This window comes from Cucurbita maxima, unplaced genomic scaffold (genome assembly GCF_002738345.1).
Source record: "Cucurbita maxima cultivar Rimu unplaced genomic scaffold, Cmax_1.0 Cma_Scf00032, whole genome shotgun sequence".
In the NCBI taxonomy this organism is placed as follows: Eukaryota; Viridiplantae; Streptophyta; class Magnoliopsida; order Cucurbitales; family Cucurbitaceae; genus Cucurbita; species Cucurbita maxima.
In genome coordinates, this window is record NW_019272048.1 from 1963325 (window position 1) to 1973856 (window position 10532).

General features: G+C 37.5%; 1 protein-coding gene across 1 annotated transcript in view; it reads left to right on the forward strand.

Moving 5' to 3' along the window:
• The first annotated feature begins 1531 nt into the window (after positions 1 to 1531).
• LOC111467047 (BAG family molecular chaperone regulator 7-like) overlaps positions 1532 to 10532 on the forward strand; it is an 11463-nt gene continuing 2462 nt past the window's right edge. The window contains exons 1-3 of the mRNA XM_023111829.1: positions 1532 to 1953; positions 6952 to 7445; positions 8517 to 8807. Of these exons, the coding sequence (XP_022967597.1) occupies positions 1728 to 1953; positions 6952 to 7445; positions 8517 to 8807 (1011 nt within the window). The 5' untranslated portion in view covers positions 1532 to 1727. The remainder of the gene's footprint in view (positions 1954 to 6951; positions 7446 to 8516; positions 8808 to 10532) is intronic.

The window sequence follows — 10532 nt, forward strand, 5'->3', positions numbered from 1 at the left end:
TTTCGCTCGGGGTAAAGCAAAGCAGCTGGCTGATCGATCTGATCTCATTCCCTTCTTTCTTTCACCTATGGATTCTGAGTAAACTCCTGTAGTAGTATTACTTACTTCTGACCCACCCTTCTTTCACTCATACTGAGCCTATACCTATTTATTCTTTTTCTTCTCTTTCTCCTCTCGCAGCTACTTATTCACCTTTGCTCAACTTTGACTGATTGAACAAGGTCTCGTGGCTTCGGGCCTCTCTTTATTCTTTCACAAGGTAAATGGGTTGGCTGGCTTCTCTCCTTCAATCCTTCTTGCTTTCAGAAGGTAAAGCATATTCATTCATTCATAGGATTTTATTGATAATATTTTGTGGATTGAAATTCGAAATCTTAATTCATACGATTGATTAAATAGTTAGATAGGATATTCAATTTCACGTAATTCATTAACTATAATAAAAAATATTTTTTAAATAATAATAATTTTATACAAGAAAAAACACACTATTTAAATATATTTTCTATTTTTGAACGGAAACTTTATAGATTAAATTTTTATTTTTAATTTTAATATATATATATATATATATATATATATATATATATATATATATATATTTTGTTAAGATGAAACTATATTTATTAAAATAAAGAATAAGCTAACAACCAAAAGTTTATTTCAAATAATAATAATAATTATTATTATTATTACATAAAGGCAATGATGATGCTAAATTGGTAATGAAGATGTTCCGCTTTTACCTTTCCTATAATGGAAGAGCATCTTCTTCCACCCGTCACCTTTTATTTATTTATTTATTTATTTATTTCAATGTATTATATTATATTTATATAAATTACTTAAATATCATTTTGTTTATTAATTTTGGAATATTGACACGACTAAGTTCATGGCATGCCTTTGATATCATGTTAGGAATCAACGACTCTCCACAATGATATGATATTGCACAGAATAAGCATAAGGCTCTCATGGCTTTGCTTTGAGCTTCCTCAAAATACTTCATACCAATGGAGATGTATTTCTTTACTTATAAATCTATGATCACTTTTATCATCCGACACCTAATATATATATAATGAAAAAATCATTAATATTTTATTTTAAAAATGTTAAAAATGTTTTAAAAATTTTAAGTTTTCAAAAGTTTTATTAATATTTAAATTTTTTTTTAATTTTTTATAAAAAAAAAAAAGCTTCAAAACACATTTAAATTAAAAAAATTTAAAATATATTATTATTTCAAAAATACTCATAATTAAAAATTTTGGAGATAATAATAATTTTTTAAAATAAAAAATTCATAATATTTCTTAAATATAATAAAGAGTTTTGAAATTAAAAAAAATGGAAGAGTATTAATTAATTTTTTTTTAATTTAAAGATATTTTTAAAATAAAGTATTAATTATTTTAATGGAATATAAGGTATATGCTACTTTTACTAAACTATTAATTTAATAGCAAATATTTATCGAGATTACTGAAATTACCAAAAAGTGCTTACATTCAACTGACATTTACGAATTTCTCTCCCTCCCTCGATCCTTTCAAACCGTTGTCTTGTTCTTTCTGCGCCTGAGTTGAAGCCCACCATTTCAGACTCTCCACCGAAAGCAACGCGCCGTCGTGCTTAACTTTCAGAGGCGTTTCCCTTCCGCTTCACTTTCTCTTCCATTCAGCTTCCTCAGCTCTCACCGATTCTTCTGACCCATTGAAACCATGAGCAGATTCAGCAGATTCGAGCTGATTGACCGCTACTACTCTCACTGCCCTTCTCGTCTACTCACCGAGGCTGAGACCTCCATTGTCCTCCCCAAACCTCCCTCATTCCCCTTCCATTCCTTTGTTGAAGAAGTGGATGACTTCGATTTCGCCTTCGACTTGTTGAGCCATCGGCGTGTTCGACCTTCCGCGTTTGATGTCTTCGATTCCTTCGCCGATCTGGTTCGTGTTGAACACAACTCACTGTGGGAAACACTCGCTCTCTTTATTAAGACCAATCGAGAAGAGAATACAAGACACTCTGTAGAATACTTCTGCTTTTTATTGTTTTTAGATTTCTTGGATGAATAACCTAGGTAGGGTGGGGGTATTTATACTAAGAGTAAACAATCTATATTTAACCAATCTAAATCTAGACCTAACCGATTTGAATCTAGACCTAACAAATTGAATCTTTCTCCTAAAATATCTACATCTCTTTCTCCTAAAATCTCTACTAAAATAAATATACTGGGCTCGTACAATTAGGCTTGACTCTATTGGGCTAGTACAATTATTGGGCTTGACTCTATTGGGCTAGTGATGATATTTCAACACTCCCCCTCAGCACTAGTCCTCATTCGCTGCATCATGTTGAGCTGACAGCGAAAGCTCTCATGTTTGCTAGTATTCAACCCTTTTGTAAACAAGTCTGCCACTTGGTCATCTGTCTTGATCTGCTGCATCTCAATTTCTTCCTTTAGGACCTTCTCTCTAATGAAATGGTAGTGCACCTCCACATGCTTTGTTCTAGCATGAAACACTGGATTTTCTGCAAGGCGAATCGCAGATTGGTTGTCGCAAAGAAGTGATATTGGATAGTCAATTTTCTGGTGCAAATCTTCCATCAAGAGTTTTAGCCATGTACTTTCCTGGGCTGCTCCAGCCGCTGCTCTATACTCTGCTTCTGTAGTTGATAATGATACTGTTGGTTGTCTCTTGCTACACCAAGAAATTGTTCCCGAACCAAACTTGAACACATACCCAGTGGTTGACCTCCGAGTATCGTGGTCTCCTGCATAGTCAGCATCACAGTATCCAACTAGCTTGCAGTCTTTGCTTCTTTTGTACAAAAGACCATAGTCGATTGTACCTTTGATATATCTCAAGATCCGTCGAGCTGCATCCAGATGAGGCTTCTTTGGACTTTGCATGTATCGACTCATAACCCCAACTGCATACGAGATATCAGGTCGAGTTAAAGTTAGGTAGATAAGACTACCTACTAGTTGTCGGTACGTTGTTTCATCGTTCAACTCTTTGCCTTCATGTGCACAAATCTTGGCATTTATCTCCATCGGTGTTGAAACTTGCTTGCACTCTAACATGTTGAACTTCTGAAGCATGTCTCTGGTATACTTTTGTTGGCAGAGAAACAGTCCTTCATCTGTGCGATCAACTTCTAGGCCTAAGAAGTGTTTAAGCTCTCCTAGCTCTTTCATCTGAAAGCGTATTGATAAATTTTCTCTTGTTTGATAAATTTCTCTTTCATCGTCCCCGGTGATAATCAAATCGTCCACGTAGACCAACACAATTGTCAAATTTCCTTCTCTTTCTTTGATGAATAGGCTTGAGTCTGCATGCGCAACTGAATAACCACTTTGGGTAAGAAATTCAGCAATCTTACCATACCAAGCTCTCGGTGCTTGTTTCAGTCCATAAAGAGCTTTTCTAAGCTTGCATACATAATTAGGATTAGCTGCACTCTCAAATCCCTTTGGTTGGTTCATATAAATCTCCCTGTCTAGCTCTCCGTGCAAGAAGGCATTCTTCACATCCATTTGCCACAGTTTCCAATCTTTACTTGCTGCGAGTGCTAGCAGAACTCGTACGGTAGTAATCTTTGCCACTGGACTGAATGTTTCATCATAATCTAGTCCATATTGTTGAGAAAATCCTCGAGCCACGAGTCGAGCCTTGTATCTCTCGATTGATCCATCCGGTCGACGCTTTATTTTATAGACCCACTTGCAAGAGACGGGTTTGATATCTCCTAGTCTTGGCACTAGTTCCCAAGTTTGATTATGCTCCAAGGCTATAATTTCTTCCTCCATCGCTTTCTGCCAAACCGAGTTTTGTGATGCTTCTTCATATGTCTCTGGTTCGTAAACTCTATCTTCTACAATAGCTGCATTTGCATACTTAGGATTTGGCCTTCGGATTCTATTTGATCGCCTAAGTTGTTGATGTGTTGTTTCATTTTTATCAGATTCGCTTGATTGAGTCACCTCCTGCTTGTCAATATCAATGTCGCTTGGATTTTCAGATGCATCGAAATTTGATTGAATTTGTGTAGTTTGCTCCCCCAGCTTCTGTTGTAGAATTTCTTCAATGTTTGAATCTGATAAGACTTTCTTCTCCGAGGACCACCATGTAGATGCTTCATCAAAAACTACATCTCTTGATGTATAGTATTTTCCACTTGTTGGATCACAGCACCTCCATCCTTTTCTTTGATTGTCGTATCCAACAAATACACACTTGACTGCTTTCTTGTCAAACTTGCTACGTAGATGGTCAGGCACAAATACATAGCAAACACAGCCAAATACTCGGAAGTAACTAATTGTAGGTTTCATATCCCATAGTATCTCAAATGGTGAGACGAACCCTAGCTTTGGTTGAGGAAGCTTGTTGATCACATGGGCAGCAGTTCGCATAGCTTCAGCCCAAAATCTTCCTGGAACGTTCTTTGCGTGTAACATGCTTCGACAGGTTTCTGCAAGGTGTCGATTCTTTCTTTCTGCTACACCATTTTGTTGTGGCGTGTTGGCACATGTAAATTGACGTCGTATCCCACACTCGTGTAAATATTGATCGAACTCATCTGACGTGTATTCTCCGCCATTGTCTGAACGTAGACAACGAATCTTCGCTCCTACTTCTCCTTCGACCATCATCTTGAATTCTTGAAACTTTGAGAACGTGTCAGACTTTTCTTTCATAAAGAAAATCCACACATATCTTGAGTAGTCGTCAATAAATGTCACCATATACCGCATTCCGCTGATCGATGCTTGTTTGACTGGGCCGAACAAATCAGAGTGAACTAACTCTAATGGTTTCTTTGCTTTGAAACTTGACTCTTTGTATGGTAATTGATGAGCTTTACCATACTGACATCCAGCGCAGACAACGTCTGTTTTGACTTCCAGTTGTGGTAGACCTTTGAGCATAGATTTCTCCATAATCAGCTTCAACTTATGGTAGCTAATATGTCCCAATCTTGCATGCCATAGATCTGTCGTCTCATTCTTTCGGGTCTTGTCAACATAGGCAGACTCTGCAGATAGAACGTAGACAGACTCCACTCTTCGTCCTTCTATCGTCGGCTTTCCTATTATCTTAACATCTTGATAAACTTTTACATCTTCTGGCCCAAACAAGACATAGCTTCCTGATGTTGTTAGTTGTGACACTGACAACAAGTTCTTCTTTATACCCGGTACATGATAAACATTATGTAGCGACACTGTATCAGACTTATTGCCAGGCATGATTGTCGTATTGCCGATTTGAGCAATTGATAACTGTGTGTTATTTGCTGTACGTACCATACGACTTCCTTTGTACTCTTTCTTGTCTTGCAATTTTCTCTGATCGCCAGTCATGTGATTTGAACATCCTGAATCAACGATCCAGTCATTCTCATAGTTGATATGGTCTTCCATTGTCGCCATGAGTGCTAGCTCGTCTTCTTCTATGGGACATAGTACCTCTGCATCCCATTCATCTTCTATCTTCTTTTTGGATATTGCCACATTGTTTTCAATGGTCTTTTTCCTGGACCAACAATCTCTAGACATATGGCCCTTTTTCCCGCAGTTATAGCAAATACCACCAAATCTCGTTCTTTGAAAACTCTTGTTGTCGTTCTTCTGAGCTCTCTCAGGTTGTGCAATCCCTTGGTGGCTTCTTCTTTTGTCACCATTGTATCCACGTCTGGTAGACGGCCTATTATTGCTCTGACTTTCACTCGTGTAGAGTGCTTCTTCACCCTTCAACGTGAAGCCTCCCATTTGTTTAGCCATGGCTTCTTGGCTGGCTAACAAATTTTCGAACTCTACCAGTGATGGTTGAGTGGGCCATCCTTGTACAGCAGCAATGAAGCTTCGATATTCTGGTCGCAATCCGTGGATTATAATCCTCTTCATTCGAGATTCTACAATGGCGGACTTTGGGTCTAGTTCAGTAATCTCCCGACAGATCGATTTGACCTTGTGGAAGTACTGAGCAATCGTCATATCACGTTGTGAAATTGACAACAACTCATTCTCCAGAAGTTGTAGTCTCGTATCATTCTTCTTTGAGAACAACATCACGAATGTGTCCCATGCTTCTTTCGGTGTCTTGTCATCCCAAATATGTTCTAACATCTCTTCTCCGATGGTGGTCTTCAAGGCAAACATTGCTTTGCCTGCTTTGATTCTCCATTTGCGCAAGGCGTCGTTAGAATCCTCCTCTGGCGGCGTAGTTTCACACCCGCCAACGATCTCCCAAAGATCCTGTCCTTGTAAATAGGACATCATGCATGTTGCCCACGTGTTGTAGTTGTTGTTGTTGAGTTTCTTAATTCCTCCAACGATTTGGAAATCACTCATCGTGTTGGCCATACCTCAGTAATACCAAACAAGTTCTTTTGACACAAGACTTGCAGAGTCACAGACTTCTCACGACACAAAAGAAACTCACTCACCACTAATCTCAAGAAATCGTTTCTGATGTGGAAGATCAGGCAGAGCTGCAACCACAGAGCATACTAAGGATTCCAAGAGATCAGATAACCTACACTAACCTCGCTCTGATACCAAATGTTGAACACAACTCACTGTGGGAAACACTCGCTCTCTTTATTAAGACCAATCGAGAAGAGAATACAAGACACTCTGTAGAATACTTCTGCTTTTTATTGTTTTTAGATTTCTTGGATGAATAACCTAGGTAGGGTGGGGGTATTTATACTAAGAGTAAACAATCTATATTTAACCAATCTAAATCTAGACCTAACCGATTTGAATCTAGACCTAACAAATTGAATCTTTCTCCTAAAATATCTACATCTCTTTCTCCTAAAATCTCTACTAAAATAAATATACTGGGCTCGTACAATTAGGCTTGACTCTATTGGGCTAGTACAATTATTGGGCTTGACTCTATTGGGCTAGTGATGATATTTCAACAGTTCGGATTGATGAGGCGCCGTTGATTTCGTCTTACCGGCGGATTCGGAGAGTTGAGAGATCGAGAGATGAGGTTTTGTTGCAGAAGTTGAGCGATCGAGTTAGTGAGCTCGAGGCGCGGTTTGATCGGTTGAGTAGAGCGAGGGTTAGCGGCTATGGTGATCGGAAGTACTCGTTTACGAAGGAAATCAAAGGAGTGGAGAAGAATGGCGTCGATCGGAAGTATAAGCTGGTAGCTGAGATCAAAGATGGGAAGAAGATCAAGGAGGGCAACAATGGTGGCGTTTTGCAGAACTACAAGTGGAGTGCTGAGATTAAAGGGAAGAACGAGAGAGATCCAATCAGGAAGTACACTGTGGAGGTTTCAACTGGAAATGGAAACGAGAGTACTGAAAAGAAGGATGAGAAGAAAAAGAAGGGGAAGAAAGTCGGGAATGAGACGCGTGTGGTTGAGATTGACGACATTGATGACCAAGGAGCTGTTGTCTTAAGACAGGTATCGACATTAATTGATAAGTTTTTCATAATAGTTCCAAAATCTGGTGGTATTCGTAGAATTTTATCGTTGTTTCTCTTTCTTTTTTGTTTTTCTCCATTGGAATGGGTAGTTCTTATATGAACAAGATTGAAAACATATGTCAAGGAGCAAATACTATTGACTACTAAAGGGATTCATTGAAAATGTTGCAGCGAAGTGTTAGGAATAACGAGTTTCCACAATGGTATGATATTGTCCACTTTGAACATAAGCTCTTGCGGCTTTGTTTTGGGCTTCCCCAAAAAGTCTCAACCGATGGAGATGTATTCCTTACTTATAAACTCATGATCATTCCTTAAATTAGCCAATATGGGACTCCCTCTCAACCGTCGAACAGTCTTCCCTTAATCGAGACTCGACTCCTCTCTCCGGAGTCCTCGAACAAAGGACACCCTTTGTTCGACACTTGAGTCACTTTTGACTACACCTTCGAGACTCACAACTTCTTTATTCGACATTTGAGAATTCTATTGACATGGCTAAGTTAAGGGCATGACTCTGATACCATGTTAGAAATCACGACTCTCCACAATGGTATGATATTGTCCACTTTGAGCATAATCTCTCGTGGCTTTGTTTTGGGTTTCCCCAAAAGACCTCAACCAATGGAGATGTATTCCTTACTTATAAACTCAGGATTATTCCTTAAGTTAATCAATGTGGGACTCCCTCCCAACAATCCTCAACGTGAAGTGCATATATTTAGTAAAATACCTGGAAGTTATTGTGGGGAAGGGGAAGGGGAAGGGGTAGGGGAGGGAAGTTGGGTTGTGTGTTTTATGAGCGTTAGGAAGGGTTGAGTGTCTTCTAAGTGCGTGAAGGTATTTGGGTTGGGGAGGCTACTTTTGTTTCCTTTTCATGCATCATGTGAATAGCAAATAATGAGCAATACTTAGAACTTGCGAAGAAACTTATATACATCATTTAGGGATGTCTCAGTTAGTTTTTCAATTGCAGAATTATATTGTCAAGTTTTACTGTTACAGTAAATATATAGGGAACTTATGAAATGTATTTTTGTGGTGCAAGGCATTTGCGAAGAGAACTAGAGTTGTGGAGAATAAGAAGGGTAAGAAGAAGGAGTTGTCTCCTCAAGAAGCAGCTCTTATCATTCAGTTAAGTTTCAGAGAATACTTAATTCACAGGTCAAAGGTTCTCCGTGCTCTTAGAGATCTGTCAATTGCCAAGACAAAGTTGAAGGAGATCAGAGAATCCTTCAATAACTTTGCTTACTGTCAACGGCTAGCTCGGGATGCAGAGGAGCGCCAGAGGTTCACTGAAAAAATAATTGTGTTGCTCCTCACTGTCGATGCTATTGAGGTGAAGATCTCTCTCTTCTTCTACTAGTAAATTAGCACGTGAAGTATATGTTTGTTAATATATTATATTATAACTATATGAATCTTAATTCCTTTTCAAATGTTGACTTTTGTGCTACAAAATGATATATATTTTTAACGTGTTAGACATTTCATTATCCTGTTATTAAAATGATCACAATTGTTGGCTTTAGTGGGTATAATCCTACATTAAAGAATAATCATGTATTTCTCGGCATGTAGGAGCACCCTCATTTCTTTTTATAGGCCTTGTATACTACTATTTGATTTCTCTTCGTGTTTTGTTATTTAGAACAACGTTTTTTATTCAAAGAGTAATGCGCCTACTAAGATCCCTGTAGTCTTGTTCTTTGCTTTATACTTCAATAGTCCTAAATTAATTGTTTTCTTGACAGTTTGACTTGATCGTAATCTCTCACTTGAGTATTAACCAGCATATTATCTTCCTTCTTTCCTTGAAAGAAACTACATCGCTTACTTCATGTAGAGTTTTTCTTTGGTTCATCTGTCTGTTTTAGTTTCATGTTCTTTGATTTGTTCTTTCACATGTCTTGACCGATGTTGCTCAACTTGTTATATCCCGTTTCCTTGTTGTATCATATGGATTTCTTACTATCCATACTCTTAAGTTAGATTCCTTCCTGCAGCTTCAATTGTTTTTTAAGGTAAAAATACTTGTATCATTTATGTGTTTCTTATTTTGTTTGGATCTAACGAATGATCGAAAAGGAAATGTTCAAACATGCAAAGGTTTGCTCTCTCCCTTCTCCTTCTCTTCTCCGAACCTAGCATTCATCCATTCTTAGCCTTCATCCATCTTAGGGTTCATCCATTTTAGCCTTCTTATGAATGAAAATTCTAGTTTTATTTGAGGATCTTGTAGAATACGAGGCATTTTAGTAGCTGTAGTGTCTGAAAGGATTTCTTTTTCATCAATCCTTTTGGCTTGGATCTTTTCAAGATTGAAAAAAAAAAATATATATGGTTCTAGCCTTTTCTCCATTGTTGTTTATCACAAGCAACTTCTTGGTTTGAGGAAATTTAGTTGACATTATGCAGTATCCATTAACATCTCACTTCTTTAGACATGCTGAGTGAGTTTGAGATCTTTCGGTTAAGTAAGAAGATGAATCGTTTTTGTTGGATTTTCACCTTATTCTATGTCTCTAGATCTTTCAACTCAACGTCATTAGATCAAAAATAAAAGATTTTGAAGTTTGGATTAGAAAGAAAGGAAAAGTAGTCTTTACAAATTTTAGTGATTGATTTTTGGATTCCCAACAGTTTGCTCATTATAAATGGAAGGATGTTAAGGAAACATTAGAAAAGTATCTTCACGGTTTGGTGGTCATCGGTCCTTTTATGAGCAATAAGGCATTGTTTTAAGTAGAAGAGCGGTAACACAAAAGTTTTGCAATGAAAAATGGATAACTTTTGAAACTTGCATTTGAAAATTGAAGTGGTCATGAGATGAGCACTCTCATATAGAGTTTATCGAAGGTTATGGAGGATGAGTTTCAGTCACAAACTTTTTCTTTTCCTTTTTTTTACTCCTTTTGGAGTTTATACCCTTTGAGTAATGGTCCCTTTTTTTCACCTTTGTTGAAGAAAAAGATGCTCATTTCCTAATTGATTAGGAGCTTAAAACTATTTTAATTTATTTTATATTTAAACTAAATAAAAATTTGATCTGGGGGGGGGGGGG